Source organism: Heterocephalus glaber, unplaced genomic scaffold (assembly GCF_053883595.1).
Source record: "Heterocephalus glaber isolate CG9 unplaced genomic scaffold, H.glaber_assembly_v1.0 deba00001479, whole genome shotgun sequence".
Lineage (NCBI taxonomy): Eukaryota > Metazoa > Chordata > Mammalia > Rodentia > Bathyergidae > Heterocephalus > Heterocephalus glaber.
In genome coordinates, this window is record NW_028258316.1 from 14,046,004 (window position 1) to 14,068,835 (window position 22,832).

Sequence of the window (22,832 nt, forward strand, 5' to 3'; positions counted from 1 at the left end):
TTGTGCTGCTATGAACATGGGCACACATATATCACTGGTATGATTCTTTTAATTCTTTGGGGAAGACACCCAGCAGGGGAATAGCTGGGTCAAATGGGACTTCCAGTCCTAGTTCTTTGAGGTATCTCCATACTGATTTCCACAGTGGTTGCACCAGTCGACACTCCCACCAGCAGTGGAGCAGGGTTCCTCTTTCCCCATAGCCCTGCCAGCATTTATTATTGATTTCATGATAGCAGCCGTTCTTTCTGGGGTGAAGTGGAATCTCAGCATTGTTTTCATTTGCATCTCTCGAATGACCAGTGATGTTGAACATTGTTTCATGTGTTTATTTGCTATGCCTACTTCTTTATCTGAGAAATGTCTGTTCATTTCAGATGCCCATTTTTGGATTGGGTCTTTAAATTTGGAAGGTCTGGTTTTTTTTAAGTTCTTTATAGATTCTAGGTAGTAGACCTTTATCTGAGGAACAGCAGGTGAAAATTTTTTTCCCACATTGTAGGTTGTCTCTTCACACTGTTGGTGGTTTCTCTTGCTGTGCAGAAGCTTCTTAATGAGAAGAGATCCCACTTGTTGATTGTTTGTGCTAGTTCATGGGCAACTGAGGTTTTGTTCATAAAATCTTTTCCTACACCAATGTCTTCAAGAGTTCTACCTAACCTCTGTTCCAGCTGGTTCAATGTTTCTGTTTTCCTTGGCTCTGAGGGTGGCTCTGCTCCTCAGTGCTGGACGCAGTAGTATGGCTGCCCAGAAGTCTTCTCCTTGGAGCTCTGTTGGCTACTATACTTGACATGTCTAACTTAGGGGGAAAGTATATAGATATTAAGACTTTCAAGATTTGGCAGAGAGTGTAGCATTGCTTAGTGAATGCAAGACCCTGGGTTCAAGCCAAATACTAAAAAACAAAACAAATCAACACAAAACAAAAAGGTTTTTCACGATTTGATAGTCACATCATTTTGTTTCTAACAAGTTTTCTGAATGTAATTTTATACATTTTCATTTTTGTTACATTTACTTCTAATAATAATATGTATTATGATTTGGAAACAAGATTTAGAATATTATTTCTTATAGCTATGAGCAAAGAACATTAATATACATACATAAAATCAATTGGGTTGGAATAGCTCTGGTATTGGGATGGCATGGTTACAACATTCTGCTTCAGGTCAACATTCTTTGTCCAACAAGGAAGTGAATCTTAGACAACATTTGGGGAAATTTCCTGTCAAAAATGGAATCGATATAAAATATAGCACTCAGAAAACGATTCTGTATCTTTGATAATCCTAGATGAAATACTGTTCTGTACATAAGTCTTGTCAAAACATAAGGATAATTATCATACGTTCCTCAGACTATTATGATACTTTCCTAAATGGCTTCCTTTCAATCAGCACAATATTTGAAAATGTGAACTCTTTGTGGCCTAAATTACCCAAGTACTGATAATAGTATGAAATTTGACCAGAAAGTTTGTTGTTTTAGTTGTGTGTTTGTTTTTGGCTCCAAATATTTGTCACCATGTTTGACAAACCTTCAAATATTTTGTGTTTCTGCTGGCTTTGGAACATTTCCCTATAGATTCACATTAGGGTGTCTTTTCCATTTTGAATATCAAAATCGTGCTGGAGATTTAACTCAGTGGTTCTAGCTCCTGCCTCACAAGCACAAGGTCCTGAGTTCGATCTCTGGTACCAAAAACAAAAAACAAAAACCAAAAAAACCCAAAACAAATCAAAATCGTTTCTCTTCTTTGAATCCCAGAATACCCATGGATATTAAAAAGTTATTTAAATTCCAAGGTTTCCCTCTCAGAAATCCTACTATTTGACATTAATAATTAACTTGACTATTTTAAACAAATTCTTCAAGCTGAGTTCACAAAAAGCAGGGCAGTTTCAAGAAAGATTGTGTCAGTGGTCTTATGCTACTCCAGCCATGCACATTTTAAGCATAGTTTGTCTTTTTTTCTTCTTGGGAGGAAGCTGGGGACAGGAGCAAGTGTAAGTGAATGATATCATTTTCATATAAAATGGATTTTAGTTGTAATTTTATAGAAAGCAGAATTCAATCAATGTCTGATGAAATTAACTTTTGATTTCTGAGGCACCAAAGTGAATTTCTTTCCTCTGCTCCACTGCTACTGGTCTGTGTTTTAATATAAGCACTTTGTGAGCTACGCCTGACTTGTATCCTAACACTGTGTGTTTTGTCAATGCTCTCATATTTGCCTCCAGAGAAGAGTAACTGTTTGATTGGTATTTTGCTTGAAAGTGACTTATTCAAAAGGTAGAATTATGATCTATATTTGCACTTCTTATAGGGAGCTCTACTAAACATTTCCTAGATACAGCTGATCAAGATCACTTTTATCTACCTTCTTGAAATCTCATCCTTACAATGTTTTCTGTAAAGTATCCTGGCTTTACCACAGCTAACAAACTTTTGAGGAATAAAAAATATATTGCTAAGTTGAAGAAATTTGCATCAATATAAATTTATATTGATTCTATGAAGTGAAAATATTAAAACTTTTATTAAGAGATTGACTGTATAATTTTACTGTTTCAACAGGTATGTTGTCTCAGCACCTAAAGTATTCTATCTTGGAACCTCTGAAAATGTAGTAATTCAGGCTTATGGATACTCAGAATCATTTTCTGTGATCGTTTCTATCAAAAGTTTTCCTGACAAAAGTTTTACATATTCTTTTGACCTAGTTGATTTATCTCCAGAAAATAAATTTCAAAACTCTGCAAACTTAATTGTAGGTATCCTTCTTACATTTTATTTTATATGTAAGATATTTCTTTGTAAAATTACAAATAGATGGTCCACTGATCCATTTTATGTGTGACTAAAAGTGTGATATATCATATTATTAAGCGAAGTGACTAGATAATGTGAGATTAGTGTCATTACATTAATATTTATAGTAATTTGTAAAGGTTAAATAAAGAATCTGTTTTTGATTTGGAGATAATTAAAGAACTGTGAAAAGGGCTAGGGATTTAGCTCAGTGGTTTCACCACCTGCTGTGCAAGCGCAAGGACCCGAGTTCAATCCCCAGTATCCAAAACAAAAGGAACTGTGAAAGTCTGGGTAAAGTAGGTAATGGCTATTAAGATGAAAATATTTGGTGATACTAGTTGAAAAGTAAATCAATCAACGTATGTAACTGGGTCAAAATTGTATGATGATTATGAGGAAGACATAATTTACATACTTAAACCTTATATAATATTAGGATTGAACATGTACCTACAACACACATATAAACATAGGGCTTGGTTCTGGCCTAAAAATTTTAGGAAAATGAATGAAGATATTTTGAACATTTGTTTTTCTAAAGTATATACTACAACATTTTATTGTTTAAAATATTTTTTTCTAAAATATGTATCTATCATAGACTTTTTATACTTTCTCTTTGTATTTGGACCAAAAAACTTTTCTTTCAAATTTGTGAACATTTTAGGAAAATTAGAGAAGTGTTTATTATTATAAAATATATTGACACAATGTAATATATTTAAATAAGGTCACATATTAATTATATTATGATCAACAGACATGAAAAACATCAGTGAAAGATTTAGACTTTCAGCACAAATTCAAATATAATTGCAAAAATGAAAAATATTTTGTTTATTCATACCACCAAGTGACAAGTCATTTAGTCCACCATCTTACCTGACATAAATCTCCCACCTCAATTCTCTTATGCTTCTATTACTGATAAGCTCTTTTTTTTTTTTTTTGTACCAGGGATCGAACTCAGGTCCTTGAGCTTGCAAGGCAGCAGAACCACTGAGCTAAACCCCAGGCCCTTAAGCTTTTGAATTTCTAATCTTTTCTTTTCTTTCCAGTATCAGGGATCGAACTCAGGATCTTGCGCTAGGCAGGCACGGTGCCACTGTGCTAAATCCTCGGCCTCATTTCTGGACTTTTCTTAATTACTTTTGATTATTTTACAATAATAATAATAAATAAATAATAAACAAATAATACAAATTTATTTTTTCAGCTATTACCATTTTTAAGAGACATTGAATTGCATCATTTTTGAAAGTACATTTCAAACTAAATTTTATAAGGCACAAAATATAGAAGTTTTAATTTACTGTATTAATTTTTCAGAATTTTTATGTTTACTGGATATAATCAAATTATTAGCATAGATATCTAAAAAGCAGTGTTTTACTTTTAAGATTATTATATAATATTCCTTCATTAACTTTTTTAAACAGATACAACGAAAAGATTTATCTGGAGAGCCAAATGCAGTTTCACATGTATATTTAGAAGTTGTATCAATTCATTTTTCAAAAGAAACAAAAATTCCACTACACTATGACAATGGATTTCTTTTTATTCAGACAGACAGATCTGTTTACAATTTGGACCAATCAGGTATAATAACAACAGAATTTTATTCCACTGGGGAGAAGTGGGATGATCTTGAAAATTTTGGGGGCACAAGGGTGTCTTTCAGGAAAAACATGAAAATAAGATGTTACTTTATATTATACACAAAAATAAGGAGCTAATAAGATTAAATTATAAATTATAGAAACAAAGAATAAGAAAAATATGAATCTTTTAAAGGTGGAATTAGAAAACACCTTCTCAGGAATGATGCTAAGGCATCTTTCAAATTTGGTTATTTTAACGAAGGAAACAATGGAGAAAGCTTAATGGAGACCAGGCCATGTGCAGAATGTGATGATGCATTGTAGAAGTTACGCTTGATAAAGATCCTGAATCTTAACTAAAAAATTCCTATTTTTTGTCCTCAATAGCATGTCTTCTAACAAATATTTCACTTTTATATTAACATTAAAAATTGTGAAATAAATTGCAAAGTTCCCCTAGCAATATCTGTCACCTTATGTTTGATTTGGAGGTTTCACTATTCTTTCAGTGAATTCCTTCTTACAAATTATCTCAGTGGGGGAAGGAAGCTCCAGCTAACTGGGATAGACTGAGTGCACGAGCATTTGATTGGATGAGCACTGACTGTGATGGTGAGGGTGATGATGCTAATTAGGTGAGATAAGCTAGAGGTCACAGCGGCAATTTTAGCAGCAGGGCAGAGTCCCTGCCAGTACACTTGGCCTTAGCCAGGATTAGAGCCATCGTTTGGTACTTGATCAGAGGAAGACTGTGTGTCTTAGAAGAGGTCAGGTCTGTGAGGTTTTCATCCTTCAGAGTGCTCAAATACTTAGTTATGCTTTTAGATATGCAGATTCTTGCTTGTGTCTTCCCTGTGACTTACTGGATTATGTTCATACTGCTCACTTTCAGTTCTTCCTCTCTATGATAATTTCAGATACTAATGAGCTGAAGGCTCTCTTATCTAGCAGCGGATTAAAAATACAAAAAGTCAAGTAGAAATAGTTCTTAATATGTTGATTCATGTTTTAAATGCATAAAGAGAAATATTTAAAAGAATCTATCCAGGAATTTTCTTTAGAAAATAATTTTCTTCTCAACTTTAATACAAGTTAAATTTCATCATCACAATATGAACTTTTAAGCTTGGATTTTATGTTTTGAGCTTTCTTTCTTTTTTTGATTGATTTATTTATTTATTTATTTATTGGTACCAGGGATTGAACTCAGGACCTTGCCTTTGCCAGGCAGGCGCAGTGCCACTGAGCTACATCCCAGGCCTCTTACTTTTATTTTAAATTTCATAGGGCTGGGGATTTAGCTCAGTGGTTCTGCCTCCTGCCTTGCAAGTTCAAGGTTCCGAGTTCAATCCCTGGTACCCCCTCCCCCTCAAAAAATGTCATAGACCTTGTGTTAAAGAGTTGCTAATAGTATTGCCAGATCATTTAGAATTGAATAGTTTCTAACGGTGGCAATTTTTCTTATAGTGAAAGTTAGAGTTTATTCATTGGATAAAGACTTAAAACCATCTCCAAGAGAAGTTATTTTGACATTTATAGTGAGTATACCATTACTTTAAATTGAAATTTAACTCTGACATTTCCCTTATTTGAAGAGTTTTCATTATTCTAAAATTAATCATATCCGACATTAAACTATTCAATATTAAATTGCAGGAATCATTTATTCAGCATCTACAGTAAGTAGAACCTGGTAATTTATACTTCTCTGATCTTAGTTAATAATTTTTATGCATAATTAAGCATTGAAACATTTAATGGCTCCATTCAAGAACACCTTTTGATGGTCCATTTCTAAAGTGGATCAGTTGAGGAGTTTGTATCCTCTTGTTATATGTAAGGGTGGTGGAAACATAAAATGAAGTACTTATAAGCGTACATGACATGCATTATGTTGTCATAACAACCATAAAGAATCAATATCATTTCCACATTTTATAGAACAGAAGGCGAAGGGTTAGAGAGATTAAACACCAACTGACGTCCTACTACTAATAATTAGCTGAATCAGAATTTAAACCCAAGCCTATCTCTAGAGCCTTAGTACTTAGCTTCTCTCCTTTGATTTGGGGTATTTTGGTGTCCCTCTATGAGCATCTGAATTTGGAAGGCCAGGCCAGCATATATAATACATAGCAAGCCAAGAAATTGGTGATGTAAAACCTATTATAGCAAAGCAGCTTTGAAGGGAAGGCAACACTAAAGATGAAGTGCCCCCCTCTCTAGAAAGAATTGCTAAAGGACAAGGGTGCATTCTCATTTGGGTCTTAAAGGAAACCACGGAGAGGGTTTGATAGAGAGAAATTGGTGTGCAGAAGAGTAGAGGTCTGAGCTGGGTGTGGTGTTGCATTCCTGTCCCAGTCCTGAGGGAGGCTGATACAGGAGGATTGTAAGTTCATGTCTCATCTAAACAACTTATCGAGAGCTTGTCTTAAGGTAAAAACACCAGGGGATATAGTTCAGTGATATAAAATCCCTGGCTTGATCTCCAGTAACACACACACACACACAGACACACACGCACACACAGACCAGGTAGAGTTTTGGACTCAGAAGAAGCAAGATGGCAGGTCATGGAGTTGACAGTAACAGTGGTGTGGCTATAACTAACCAAACTAACCAGCCTAGAAACACTTTTGGGATAGACAGTGGCAAATTTGATGAACTACCATGGTCTATGACTGGGGAGTTATATTGGGACAGACAGAACCTAGTGAACTTGTCATAAAGGCCTGGCCTCACAGATCCTCCTATTTGCTTGTTAGACTTCCTTATGGAGCACAGACATGGAACATATGAGAGGCGATTGCTGTGGCAGGACCACATGTGTTCAGATTTGATGTCAAAGACAACAGGGAGCCAAGGGAGCCTTTGGCCATGCAGTGAAATTATGAAAATGGTGTTTGGGGAAGGTCACTGTAGAAGTCCTATTCAAGAAGGAAGGTTATGGGGAAGAGAACTGCTAAGAGTTTAACATTATCTTAAATATTTATAGTTCTATGTATGCCTGTTTAAAATAAGCCTTCATACTGTTGACAGTAGTCTTTGCTAACAAGCCTAACCAGCATGAGTCATTGTCTCAACACTAGACCAACATTTCTTAGAACACATTAATGTATATCTCTATAAGAACTATTGAGCACATACTATGTTTATGTGTAGCTTCTGTATTTATAAGTTGTTAAGAAAAGATTAAACTTAATTTTTTGTTTTTCTTTTTACTTGAAGGATCCACAAGGTTCAGAAGTTGCCACGGTAGAAGAAAAAAATTATATTGGGATTGTCACTTTTCCCGACTTCAAGATCCTATCTAATCCTAAGTATTTTCAGTTGTTTGTTGGTTAAGTTGCTCTTAAAAGCAATGGAGACACTTGGAGGTTATTGAATAGTCAAATGAGCCATTTACATGTTAACAGAAAGGTGGCGATGAAAGAAAGTTTGGTTTTAGCTATTCTTATTAGGTTTGGTGATGTCCTAGGCCAAGGGAAGGTGGGATCTGCTTGAACTCTTCTGCATCCAGGCAGGGGCTTGATATAATATTTCCTACTACCAGCACCAAGGTAGTCTACTCTGTCCAGTTTAGGTCTTCCACAGGAAGTCTAGGTGGTGGACACTGTGGAAACACAGACCTTGCCCACAAAATCCCAAGAGCACAATGGAAAAACAAAATGGAAAAAAAAGAAAAAGGAAAGAAAAGAACAGATGAGACCCTGTCTCAAAATAAAAACAATATACATTTTGTATTTCTTAGAGGCTTTGGAGCTTTCTTTGACATTTTAATAACATTTCTAGAACTTGGATAATATTTTGAAATATGATTTCAGGCTTTTACATTACATAATGCTTTGCAAGTGTAACACTTCAATACATTAAGGGAACTGGCGTTTATGGGTCTCCTACTATGTGCTAAACACTCTACTGGGTCCATCATTCTCATTTTTGAGATAAGTAAACTCAAGGTCATACAATCATTAAATGGGAGGGGGGCAGAAATGATAACCCTGAACTCTAGAGGGCAAAGCTCATCTTTGCTCTTGGCTTCTACCATATTGCCCCCTAAAAATAATGACATTCTGGCCTTGAGTTGTAAAAGTTCTAAAACTATGTATTTGTATCATTTAAGTACATTTAACCTAATCAATGTTCCTAAAAATATGGTCCTGATTTCCTGGCAAACTATATATTATAGCTCATAATATGATTAAGTTCAAGTTTGGTTCATCAACTGAATAATCAATATTTAAATATTGAAAAATTTAAAATACTTTCTACTTATACATGTACAGCACTATGACCTACTAGAGAAAGAATCAGTAATATGAAGATAATTTCAGGCATATACAATGATTTTTCCTAAAATGCATATTTTTGTTCATAATTTTAATACATCTTTCAAGTATTATATATTAATTCGAATGTGCAGAAAACTGAAGCTGCTGTCAGGGTCATCTAAACATGGAGTGTGGTCAAGGGTTTTAGAGTCAGAATGACAAAATTTAAATCCCAGCCACACCACCTACCAGCTGTTTGTTCCTGGGCAAGTTACTTCTTCTGTCTGGACCTCAGTTTTTTTATGGTAATATGTGGATAATAATAGAATCTATTATTCTAATAATAGAACCATGTATTTTCATGATGATTAAATGATCTCACATGTTTAGTCCTCAAGCATTTAGTCCTTGGCCCATAGTAAGCAGCTACAATCATTAGGTAAATTAAAGATATATTATTTGATTATGTGTAAATTTTATTTTATTTTATTTATTTTTTGGTACCAGGGATCAAACTCGGGACCTTACCCTTGTGAGTCAGGCGCCGGAACAACTGAGCTAAATCCCCGGCCTGATATGTAAATTTTAAATGTGTTGTTTTACAGATATGGCCTTTGGACAATTAAAGCTAAATATAAGGAGGACTTTACAACAACAGGAACTGGATCTTTTAAAGTTAAACGACCTGGTAATTTTAAATAAGTTTTTGAGATTTCACCTATGTGTTTTTAAAAACAGTTCTGATTGACTTCATAGAGTAAAAATGAAGGGAGCAGCAAGGTGTGGTAGACAGGTGGACTAGGAGTAAGAAAGCTGCAGTGCTGGTTCTGTCCATCTGGTTCATCTCCATCCGGGCACTGAACTCTGTGCCATGCTTTTTCCTTATGGTCTGTACAGGTGATCACATCAGTAACAAGGTAAGGTTAAGTAATACCCTTGTACGACCGATGGTTCTCAGATAGAACCATGAGAGGTTGTCCAATCTGATCCTCTTGTCCAAGTTCTCACAATCACTTTGCCTAGACCAAGAAGGAGAATGCTACCTGTGTTAGTTAGCTTTATGTCACTGTGATGAAATACCTGAAAACAACAACTTCAAAAAGGAAAGGCTTATTTCCGCTCAGAGTTTCAGAGCTACATTGCTTTTAGGTTTGTGGTGAGTGAGAAAAATCACTGTGGAAGGGCATGGTGGATGAAAGCTGTTCAGAGAACACTAGAACATGATAGTGGGCTCCCTCTTCCGCTTTTGTTTCATCTAGGCTCCCACCCTATCAGATGATGTGACCATGTTCATGGTGAGTGTCCCTTAGGAGGTTTGCTGTCCCACGAGACAACTGTCTCTGGAAACACCCTCACAGACACACCCAGAAGTGTGTTTTCTAATTTCCTAGGTGTTTTCCAATCCAATCCTGTGGTCAGTCAAGATTCACCATCATGTTACCTTTGAACCCCAAACTCAGGACTTTTTCCCATCAGCTCTAAAAATTAATGCTGTATTGGAAAATGACTATGTTTGGGAAAACACTTATTTTGGAACTGCTTGGATTCATTGTGCTAATAATTAACATAAAAATTCCCATTCATTTCTCATAAGAACATACTAGAAAGTCAGTTTGTATGTAAAGCTATTATACCCTGTTTTCTGCCTACCAGTTAGATGAGGAAGCAGAGAGATATTTATAATTAGGAGATAAAGGCAAGCACATGTAAAAATTTAAAATATTTAACATATTAAACCTACACCAGTGAAATACCCTCTGAATCAATGGAACTCACCTTTGGAGTTTCTTATTAGCTCTCTTGGACACTGTTCATAGTGCAAAGTCCTTGCTCTATTTTTATGGTACACACTGTGGAGCAATTTTCTCTGAAACAAAGAGAAGCAACCAGAACAGTGAGATGTTTGCTTTGCTCTTCTATAGGCAGTTCCCCATTACCTGCCCCGGTCAACCTTGAGCCAAGTCTTCCTTCTTTCTTCAAGCGCGGCCTTCTCCTACTGGGCTGAGTAATCTGTAGAACAATGCATGGTAAATAGGATTGGGAAGCCTAGCATCACTTTTTGAATGAGCATAAGGAAAAGAATAGACCGATATGGTCGAAAGGTATTGCTTGTGATTGTGGTTTCCAAGAGATGGAACATCTAAATCTTCCCTATGTAAATACAAAGCAGGCAAGCCAGTGTTCCAATTCCAAAGTAACTGTACATAGCTCATCTACAAAAGTGGGATTTGGGGGCCAGTACAATCAAATTCATAGCTGCTTTTTTTTTTTTTGGTACCGGGGATCAAACTCGGGTCCTTGCGCTTGCGCAGCAGGTGGTGAAACCATTGAGCTAAATCCCCAGCCCTTTTATAGCTGCTTTTGACAATCAGTTTATATAAACTAGGCCATAAATAAGAAAGATGTGAATAGTTTCACATATTTTTGATACCTGAGCAATGTAGTTACCTGCAAAGTCACCATAATATTCAATCTTTAGAAATATTTGCATATGACATTTTATGACAACAACAAGATTAGAATCAGCAAATATACTCCAGGAAAATCTGCTTCAATCCTCTTCCCACAATTGGTATTTAATTACAGTTTTTTTAAAAAAAACACTGAGCCTCAGAATCTTTCTCAAACAGTCTCAGTCAAGCACTACCAACTAGTTAAATTTGACCCCTGAAATGAAATATGTTTGCCATTCTGGAGCCACATGAATCTGAAAATTAAAACTTTCTAACCTAGCTCTTATAGTACTCTTGAAATTCTTAATGTTTTATGGCTAATGAAGTAATTTTCTGGTTCTACTAAGATAGAGAAGTGTGGGTTTGTCAAATATACACCTAAGCAAAAAGAAAAAAACCATAGAAAAATGATATAGTTGGCAATATAAATATAAATATATTTCAAGCAAGAAATGTTTTGTTATAGTGGAATAGATGAACCTCACTAACATCAGTATTCTTCCTTCATCATGATTATCATCGATACACCTGAGAATCCTTGTGAACATCCAGTGATAGATCTCATCTTTCTTTTTCAGAAGCCCTATTCTATATTAAACCACTTATGTTACTGTCAGAGTATGAGCTCTACAAGGACAAAGTCCTGATCATGTTTATGATGTCTTGTATATAGTACGAGTGTGATAAATGGCTATTAAATTGGAAATTATTTCTTTAGTATCTCTCATGTGTTAAACAATTCTCTTCCATTCATTGTCCCAAATATGAACACAAATTTCAAAATCTCCTCTAGGAAAGATATGTTCTTCTTATTGTCTATAGAAAACATCATTCATCAAAGATGAGAATTGAAGCAGAGGGAAGCTGCACTTGAATTAAGAGGGAAGACTTGGCTCAAGGTTGACCGGGGCAGGTAATGGGGAACTGCCTATAGAAGAGCAAAGCAAACATCTCACTGTTCTGGTTGCTTCTCTTTGTTTCAGAGAAAATTGCTCCGCAGTGTGAACCATACAAACAGAGAAGGACTTTGCACTATGAACAGTGTCCAAGAGAGCTAATAAGAAACTCCAAAGGTGAGTTCCATTGATTCAGAGGGTATTTCACTGGTGTAGGTTTAATATGTTAAATATTTTAAATTTTTACATGTGCTTGCCTTTATCTCCTAATTATAAATATCTCTCTGCTTCCTCATCTAACTGGTAGGCAGAAAACAGGGTATAATAGCTTTACATACAAACTGACTTTCTAGTATGTTCTTATGAGAAATGAATGGGAATTTTTATGTTAATTATTAGCACAATGAATCCAAGCAGTTCCAAAATAAGTGTTTCCCCAAACATAGTCATTTTCCAGTACAACATTGATTTTTAGGGCTGATGGGAAAAAGTCCTGAGTTTGGAGTTCAAAGGTAACATGATGGTGAATCTTGACTGACCACAGGATTGGATTGGAAAACACCTAGGAAATTAGAAAACACACTTCTGGGTGTGTCTGTGAGGGTGTTTCCAGAGACAGTTGTCTCGTGGGACAGCAAACCTCCTAAGGGACACTCACCATGAACATGGTCACATCATCTGATAGGGTGGGAGCCTAGATGAAACAAAAGCGGAAGAGGGAGCCCACTATCATGTTCTAGTGTTCTCTGAACAGCTTTCATCCACCATGCCCTTCCACAGTGATTTTTCTCACTCACCACAAACCTAAAAGCAATGTAGCTCTGAAACTCTGAGCGGAAATAAGCCTTTCCTTTTTGAAGTTGTTGTTTTCAGGTATTTCATCACAGTGACATAAAGCTAACTAACACAGGTAGCATTCTCATTCTTAAGAAAGTAAAGGTGAGATCTTAAACTTATTCATGGATTCACTTCTCAAAGTTCTTTCTTATTCCAAAGTTTGAATAAAAATCTGCGACTTATTATTAGTGTAATGTTGGGCAAATACAGGTATGGTTGACCAAAATATTGTCCACCAGCACCATGTAGGGGAAATGTTCATTAAATACATATTTCTGCAATGATGACCCCCTAGTCCTATGCACATGAGATATCTTTTTATGTCATTAAAAATTATGGTTAATGCTGGTACCAGAAAATTTTACTTGTAACAAATAAATGAGATTATAAAATGATTACCTTTATGAAAGCATCTCTGAGTCATCTGGCTATTGTATTACATATTATTAAATATTTAACACATCTTTTACCATACTACTTGTTTATGTTGCCTTGGAGATAAGAGCCATCTATTTCACATGTATCTCCTCTTGTCAATTTCCTGGATTCATGAGATTTTGATCTGGTTATGTGAAGAAAAGAGTGGGGTAAATGATCTGACAAGTGGTGTGGAACAGGACACTAATTGAAACAGACATATGGGGATCTTATCAACTCCTGGGAGACACACTTTACTAGTTCATAAAGTGGCCACAGCAAATTATCCAACATGAGTTAATAATTTTGTGTGAAGTAGCCAAAGAATAAGTGAATGGCTTGCCCTTATCTAAATAAAATATGCCTGGAAACAGAATGGGGACCCACCCAGATCATTGTACTATGCTGCATTTGTCCAAATTCTCAAAGCAATGCATGTTATTCCAGTAGGCAGATTCTTCAAAGAAACTGATGAAACTGAGGTCAAATATGACCTGCCTTCCTACACACTGGATTTGGTTGCTGCTCCTCGTTCTTTGAAGCCTGGAATTCCATATTTTATCAAGGTTAGATGATTAGAAAATCTCATATGGGTGCATTTTCTCATTTACTGTTTGGTCACTTCATCTATGGAAGAATGAAGAAATGAATCTCAGAGAGATTTTGCTTCTCTATGACCACTAGTATAGGTATTTAAATGACAAAGATAATTGTGAGAGATGAAGAATAGGACAAGGTAACCAGCAAGAGCATGATATAAAACAATAGCTCAGATCCAGGCCTGGTAATAATTTCACCCAACCTGTAGTTTAACCACAGATACATAGCAAAGAACCTTGATTTATTAAACATTCAATATCCATCATTGAATTGAGTTGAATGTAATTTGTATCTTATACACCTGGAGTGATGAAAACATAGTATTAAGATAACCACGTTTAGGTACTGAGTTAAATCCAACCAAGTGTATGCTTGGGAAAAAAGGAAGGAAGTACCTTAAGATTTACTTGTTGCGGGCTGAGGATTTAGCTCAGTGGTTTCGCCACCTGCTGCACAAGCACAAGGACCCGAGTTCGATCCCCAGTACCAAAAAAAAAAGATTTACTTGTTGCAACAAAATAAATATTAACTATTCCAATGGATTTGGTCCAACAGGTGCAGGTAAAGGATAACTTTGCCCGTTTTGTAGGAGGGACTCCAGTAATCCTGAAAGCAAAAATAGTAGATAAAACTCAGGAAAAAAGAGACCTGGATCCAAGGAAAAATACAACAAATTATCATAATGGCATAGCTTCATTTATGCTTAACATTCCCACTGGTGTGACAGCTCTGGAGTTTCACGTAAGCAGAATTCCCATTTGCTGTGCTTTCTAATATTGCCTCAGTCTGTATGGTAGTGATTATACAGGACAGATGGGGAAGATTTTACAAATAAGTTCAGTGAACTGTTTGGAAACATTTTCTGACAACAGAAAATATAATTTAGTATACTGACCATTTCATAAAGGATCAGGTTCATCCATTTTGTATTTAGGGATTTTTTTTTCTTATGCTAAATACAAGACCAAATCTGAAAAGTCTAGAACAAGAACAGCAACTGGAATATAAAAATGTGAACAGAATCTTTTCTTATTCATTATTTCCAGGTAACAGCATCTCTTCCTAACTTCACATAGCAGCTCTTCTAAAAAAAATTCACCTACATCCTTTCCCCTTTCAAGCTCCCCTAAACTGCTGAGATCTGGCTTCTGCCCCTACGACTCCACTGAAAGTGGATGAGCTGCTTCCTAAGACCATCAGATAGTCTTCAGTCCTTATCTTTCTTGCCTTCTCTGAGACATTTGGTGTAGTTGACTATTATTTTTTCTTTAAACAGTCTATCGTGGTCTTCATTTTTTCATGTTTCTTTCCTTTTCACTTTTTTCTTTGTTCTTCGTAGCCTCCATTTTGAACTGGCAGTCCTGGTTTACCTTCTAAAGGGGGGATCTTCAGGGATCCACCCAGACCTTCCTCTCTCCTCAAATGACACATTCTTTCTTATTTTATATATTTTCTCAGTGATTCCATCTGCTCCCATCCATCATGCTAAAGATTCAAGAAGCTTACAACACTGCTTTTGCATGTCTTTTTTCTTGAATGGTTCAAAGAAGCAAAAATATTACTTTGCCCAAAAATTCAGGACTGCCTGCCAACTTCAAACCTGGACTCTTCCCTATTTCAGTGGATGCCCCCAACAGCCACCCAGTTCCTCACTGTCCTCCCAGTCACTCCCGTTATTGTGGAAAGGGAGATGGGGTGATCATTGTGAGACACAAATCTGACTATGATTAACCTTGTTTCTGCTTGCCTTTACAAACTGACTGCTCATCATTCTTTCCATCACGCTCCTAACTCTAGCATCTTGGATAGTGGCAGCCTCCTAACACCCTGATTTCTATTGCCACAGAGACTTTATTCCTCCTACCTGGGACAGTTCTTCGGTTTAATCCCCTAACTCCTACTTATTTGGATGTTAGCTTTTAGCTTCATTCTCCACGGAATCTTCTCTAACTGCCCTCTGCTCATGGGATAGATTCTTCCTATGCTAACTCTGTCTCACAGATTTTGAGTTTCTCAAGGATAAGAGTTATGTCTATCTTGTTCACCTTTTTGTCCTTGGCAGCTAGCATAGTTCCTTACACATCTTAGTAAATATGGGTTGAGTGAATGCATGATATAGCTCTTTTTAGACTTAACCAGGGATGAAATGTCAGCAAATGATATCTAATTATTCAGCTTCAAATGAAACATACATGGCTCCAGCCTCTTGTTCAAGAGCTAGAAAAGCATGGAACATATGTTTATAAAAAGGACCTATGACTAGGTTAAATACAAGTGGAGAAAGTAGGCATCCATGTTTTTTTCTTGATCTTAGAGGAAAAAGCCTTTACCTTTTCACCATTAAGTATGATGTTAGCTGTGGGCTTGCCATGTATGCCCTTTGTTGTATTAAGTTACATTCCATCTACTCTAGTTTATGGAGAGTTTTAACATGAAAGGATGCTGGATTTTGCCAAATGCCTTTTCTGCATCTATAGAGATAATTATGTGATTTTTGTCCTTTATTCTGTTAATATGCTATATCACATTTATTGATTATTGTACATTGAACGATCCTTGCCTGCCAGGGATAAATCCTACTTGATCATGGTAAATGATCCTTTTGACATGCTGTTGAATTTGGTTTGCTAGTGTTTTTGCTGAGGACTTTTGCATTTCTGTTTTTCATAGATATTATCTTATAATTTTTCTCTTCTTGTTCTGACTTTGGTATCAGGGTGATGCTGGCCTTGAAAATGAGTGTAAAATAATTCTTTTGAATTCTTTATCAGGCAATTCAGTTAACTCTATTTCTTTAGGGTTAGTTACTGGAATATTTTTTTGTTCTTTTGGTAGCATTATGCTTCCTTGACTTTTCATGGTTTTTTGTTGTTGTTGCCTTGCATTGATGTCTATGCATTTGATGGAGTAATTATTGGTTGGGTGGGCTAGTTCTCTGGACTTAGTGAGGGCAAGTGATGTCATCATTGATGTAGCTTACAGGGGTTTACAACAGCCAGTCCTCTGAGTATCTACAGCTGCAGAGGGTGGGGGGAGGTTAAAGGTTTTGGCATTGAAGGCTGCTGGGATCTTCCAGATCTCTTATCTTCCTATGTGTCACAGGGCCACAACTTTTGGTGCCAGTTCCAACCTACAGGCATCCTTGAAGTGGCAGTGGCACCATCATTTTATGTGGATGTCTACTTTCTCCACATGTATTTAACATAATTTTGGAAGTAATCAAACTAGAAAAAGAAATAAAAGACATCCAAATGGGGAAAGAACAATTAAATTGTCTCTATTTGTAGATAACACGAACTTATTTTACAAAAACCCCAAAGACTCCACCAAAAAAAGGTATTAGAACTAGTAAAAGACTTCAGTGAAGCTGGAGGATTAAAAAAATCAGCATTTAAAAATCAGTTATTGATCTGAATGATGGGTTTTTAAAATATGACCCAAGTACAGCTAACAAAAACAAAAGTAAATAGGATTGCATCAAACTGAAAAGCTCCTGCACAACCAAGGAAATAGTCAACAAAATGAATTGATAACATCCAGAATGGGAAGCAATATTTTCAAACCCCATACCTGATAAGGGGTTAAGATCCAAAACACATAAGGCATTCAACTTAATAACAACAACAACAAAATCCTCAATTTTTAAAATGGGGATACAATTTAAATAGACATTTCTAAAAAGAAGACATACAAGTGGCCAACAAACTATATGAAAAAATTTTCAATATCACTAATGTTCAAGGAAATGCAAATGAAAATAATAATGAACTACTGCACCACACCTGTTAGAATCATTATTAAAAATAAAAGGTAATGAAGTGTTCATGACTATATGTAGAAAAGAGAATCCTTTCACATTATTAGTGGAAAGGTAAATTAGTGCAGACATTATGGAAAACAAATTGAGGTTCTTTAAAAAATTAAAAATAGAACTACCATATATATCAATCCCACTACTGTGTATATATCCAAAAGAAAGGAAATCAGGATTGCAAAGACATATTAGCACCCTCATGTTCATTGCAGTATTATTTACCATAGCCAAGACATGGAATCAACCTAAGTATCTGTCAGTGGGTGAATGAATAAAGAAAATGTGATATTCACACACAATGGAATGCTATTTAGCCTTACAATGGAAGAAAATCTTGTCATTTGTGACAACATGGATGAACTTGAAGGACTACGTATCAAGTGAAATAAACCAGGAACAGAAAGACAAAGTCAAATAATCTTGCTTAGACGTAGTGTCTAAAAGCCCAAACTCATAGATGGAGAGAGTAGAATGGTAGTTACCAAAGGCTAAGGCAGGAATGAGTTTTGGTCTAGGATACAAAATTTCACTTATACAGAAAAATGTCAAGTTAAAGAAATCTATCATATAATACCACCATGTGATTAGAGTTGATAATTATTATTACTTGAAATTCCTAAGAAAGTAGACTTTAAGTGTTCTCATGACAAAATTTTTGTTTTTTTTTTTGGTACCGGGGATCAAACTTGGGTCCTTGGGCTTGCAAGTCAGGCAGCGGAACCACTGAGCTAAATCCCCGGGCCTTCATGACAAAAATATAAATACGTGAGGTAGTAAGATGTCAACTAGCTTGAGTCAACCATTCCACAATGCATACATATATTAAGACATCATGTTATATACCATAAATATATACAATTTTAATTTGTTAATTTAAGATATAGTGCTACATACTTGCCTCTCTGCGGGGAAAATGATTGCCATATCTTGTTCCACATTTTTCTCTCCTCAAATACCATCTTCTGCCAGCGTTTGGCACTAAGAAATGGATCAATAAGTTGGCATGTCATTTCAGAAGGAAGGTCAGTCTTTGGTCTAGAATCTTTTCTTTCCTTTGATTTCACCAAACTCTTCTACAATAGCCTAAAATTTCATAGTTAATTTTATTATTTTTAAAGTTTCTGCTTTTCTTTCTCTCTCTCTCTCTTTTTTTGTACCAGGGATCAAACTCAGGACCTTGTGCTTGCAAGGCAGGAGGCGGAACCACTGAGATAAATCCCTGGCACCTAATTTTATTATTTTTGAACCAGTGGTTTTCTGTAGTCACTCAATAACATTATCTTAGGCAGTGACTAACTTGTCTTTTCATAAGGTGTTGGGAAGTCTGAAGATTTGTGAGGTAAATGGACAAATTCATACATGTTAAAAAAGAAAAAAACCCAAATGGACATATTCATACATGTGAAGTACATAGAGTCAGCCCTGGTACTAAAAAAATACAGGACAAGTGTTAGCAGTTAACCATCACCACCATTGTCATCATCACTGATGCAGTTAGGCATCAGCAGTTTTCACTTATTGTACTATCTTTTTTAGATTAGAACTGATGTCCCATATCTTCCTGAAAACTATCAGACCAGCATTGACTATCAAGCAGTGACCTACTCATCACCCAGCCAAAGTTTCCTTTCCCTTGGCTGGACATATAGTTACAGGAGTTTGCTTGTGGGAGAACGTCTGAGCATAACTGTTACCCCTAAAAGTCCATATATTGACAAAATTACCCACTACAATTATTTGGTAAGTTCAATAATATCTTATTTACATCCAGTGTCCTGTTTGCAACATTCTCTTTACTTATACAAATAGTCCTTAAATGACTTATTACCTGACACAATTGATATTTAGTGAATAAATGAATGAACTTTAGTACTTCCCAGTTTATAAAGCACATTCACAAAAGCTTCATGACAGTTTTTTGAGTTCAGCGACAATGGAATACACTGGAAAGGTTGAATGACCTTCCATGATCATAAGTACTTGTAGGTAGGTTTAGGATTTTGTTGGAGGCCTTCTGACACCTAAATCAATATTCCTTCCACAATATATTGCCAAGGGTTTGGTCAAAACTTTCATTCAGTGTCCAGACTGGTCAGTGACTCCAGCAATGTTTCATGGCTAATCAAAGCACTATTAAACAGCAGGACACTGGCCTTCCAAAGGTTCTTAAGAATATGCCTTATTTCCAAAGCAAAGAATTCAAATCTTGATCTCAATAATGGATATAGTGATTCCAAACTTTGTTCCTTGCTATTTAAAATACAAACTATGAAGAACAGCCGAATAATATATTGGAGAAGGCCAGGGCTTTGGGTAAACAAGATCAAGGTTCTCATTCATATTCCATCACTGCCTTGGTCCACATCTATGACCTTCAATTTCTATAACTACTAAATGGAATGAATAAAACCATATCATAAAATGGTGAGGATTGAACATGTTCATGTGCATGTATCTGATGCACAGTAAATGATGAATGGACATTAATTCTTTTTTATTTCTACCCCAACTTTGAACTTATGCTCTTTGAACTCTGATGCTTATTTTTTGCTATGTATTTTTAGATTTCATCTAAGGGGAAAATTGTGCACTTTGGCACAGAGAAGAGAATCCCAGCTTTAGCTTCCCAAATTTTAAACCTTCCAGTGACTCAATACATGGTTCCTACAGCACATCTTTTGGTCTATTACATCATCCCAGGAGAGTCGACAACAGAGTTAGTGTCTGACTCAGTCTGCCTGAATATTGAAGAAAAGTGTGGCAACCAGCTCCAGGTGAGACAAAAATAATTGTTTCCAGTCTGGGTTCCTCCTGAATGATTATTTAATCTCACACTAAGATGTTCTTTCTTTTTTAAACTAATTTTAGATCTATCTGTCTCCGAGTAAAGATGAATATTTTCCAGGCCAAGCTGTATCACTTATTATGGAAACTCAGTCAGAGTTGTGGGTAGCATTAACAGTATCGGAAAATATTGCATATGACATCCAAGAAAGAATCAAAAGTCCTATGGAAAGAGTTAAGTAGAGTAAACTTATGATTACTGGTGCATGCATGACTTTTGACCAAGTGGCCACCATGATTCTCTCAGTGTTCCATGGGCTGGTTATGGGAGAATATAAGAAAAAATGCAAATATACCAGTGTCTGTGTTCTCAGCTCAATTGGAGGGTAATAATTCCAAGAGTTAACATTTATTGAACCCCGACTATATGCTAAGCTTTACTCTAAGCCCTTACATCTATTGTCTTGGTGGATATTTAAAACAATTCTATGAGATTGGTGTCAATAATGCACATTATATTTAAAACATGTTACACTTACCATCATAGTCCCGTTATTGATAATGAAAACTAAGATTCCCCATTACCTGTGCACCCTTCACCCCCCTGCCCTTCCCTATTTACATAGATTTCATTTCCATTTTTTTCTTTTCTCATAGTTTTTCCTTTTCCTCTCTTCCTTTCCCCTTCCCCTCCCTTCACTCCTTCGTCTTTGGACTTTTTTTCCTATTTCAAATTATCAATTATTCATTTTAATCATTTTAACCTTTGTTTACACTATCAGTTTCTCACCCTAGTGAAACTATTCGGTATTTACACAGGTGTGTCCTATTTATTTCACTTAAGAGTATGGCCTCAATATCCATCCATTTAGCTATAAATGACTCTAGTTTTTTGTTCTTTATGGCTGAGTAGTACTCCATTTTATTAAAAAACCACATTTTCTTTATCCAGTTTCCAGTTGATGGGCACTTGGGCTGCTTCCAAGCTTTAGCTATTACAAACTGTACTGCTATGAACATGGGTGCACATATATCACTGTGGTATGATTCTTTTAATTCTTTTGGGAAGATACCCAGCAGGGGAATAGCTGGGTCAAATGGGACCTCTAGTCCTAGTTCTTTGAGGTATCTCCATACTGACTTCCACAGTGGTTGCACCAGTCTGCACTACCACCAACAATGGAGAAGAGTTCCTTTCTCCCCACAACCTTGCCAGCATTTGTTATTTGTTGATTTCTTGATAGCAGCCATTCTTTGTGGGGTGAGGTGGAATCTCAGGGTTATTTTCATCTGCATCTCTCTAATGACGAGTGATGTTGAACATTTTTTCATATATTTGTTTGCTGCTTTTACTTGTTTGTCTGAGAAATGTCTGTTCATTTCAGATGCCCATTTTTGAATTGGGTCTTTGAATTTGGGGGGGTCTGATTTTTTTCAATTCTTTATATATTCTACATAGTAGTCCTTTGTCTGAGGTACAGCTGCTAAAAATTTTTTCCCATATTGTAGGTTGTCTGTTAGCTCTGTTGGTGGTTTCTTTTGCAGTGCAGAAGCTTTTTAATAAGATGAGATCTCAGTTGTTGATTCTTTGTCCTAGTTCCCGTGCTGCTGAGGCTTTGTTCATGAAGTCTTTTCCTATGCCAATGTCTTCAAGAGTTCTACCTAACTTATCTTCCAGCAAGTTTAGTGTTTCTGTCTTAATATTTATATCTTTAATCCACTTTGATCTTAGTTTAGTGCATGGTGATAGGTATGGGTCTAGTTTCAATTTTTGGCAGGTTGAAATCCAGTTTTTCCAACACCATTTATTAAATAGGCTATCTTTCCTCCAATGATGGTGGTTGGCTCCTTTGTCAAAGATAAGGTGGCTAAGCATGTCTGGAGTTGTTTCTGCATCTTCTAATCTATTCCACTGATCCTCAGGTCTGTTCCTTTGCCAATACTATGCTGATTTTATCACAGTAGATTTGTAGTATAGTTCAAGTTGAGGATTGTGATACCCCCAGCCATCTCTCTGTTGCTTAGAATTGCTTTAGCTATTCTAGGTCTCTTATGGTTCCAAATGAATTTTTGGATTGTTTTCTCTAGTTCTTGAAGTATATTGTTGGAATTTCAATTGGCATTGCATTGAATCTATATAGTAGTTTTGAAAGTATGGCCATTTTCACTATATTGGTTCTTCCTACCCAGGAGCAAGGGATGTCTCTCCATTTTCTTGTATCCTCTTCGATCTCTTTTTTCAGAGTGCTGTAGTTTTCAGTGTAGAGATCTTTTGCTTCCTTTGTTAGATTGATTCCTAGATATTTCATTTTTTTTGGATGCTATTGTAAAAGGAATTG

The 22,832-nt window shown here is 36.0% G+C and overlaps 1 protein-coding gene across 7 annotated transcripts in view; it reads left to right on the plus strand.

Annotated features, from left to right (window-relative positions):
* Positions 1-1,858: 1,858 nt before the first annotated feature.
* Positions 1,859-22,832, plus strand: part of LOC101723821 (complement C5-like) — a 36,564-nt gene continuing 15,590 nt past the window's right edge. For 3 of the 7 annotated variants that reach the window (XM_087183282.1, XM_087183283.1, XM_087183284.1), the window contains exons 1-12: positions 1,859-2,009; positions 2,581-2,773; positions 4,257-4,419; positions 5,889-5,959; positions 7,650-7,741; positions 9,298-9,380; positions 12,129-12,218; positions 13,743-13,861; positions 14,451-14,636; positions 19,246-19,449; positions 20,274-20,483; positions 20,578-20,727. In XM_087183282.1, the coding sequence (XP_087039408.1) occupies positions 1,945-2,009; positions 2,581-2,773; positions 4,257-4,419; positions 5,889-5,959; positions 7,650-7,741; positions 9,298-9,380; positions 12,129-12,218; positions 13,743-13,861; positions 14,451-14,636; positions 19,246-19,449; positions 20,274-20,483; positions 20,578-20,727 (1,626 nt within the window). In that variant the 5' untranslated portion in view covers positions 1,859-1,944. The remainder of the gene's footprint in view (positions 2,010-2,580; positions 2,774-4,256; positions 4,420-5,888; positions 5,960-7,649; positions 7,742-9,297; positions 9,381-12,128; positions 12,219-13,742; positions 13,862-14,450; positions 14,637-19,245; positions 19,450-20,273; positions 20,484-20,577; positions 20,728-22,832) is intronic. The other 4 variants (XM_087183285.1, XM_013073804.3, XM_087183286.1 and 1 more) reach the window with 4 other exon arrangements.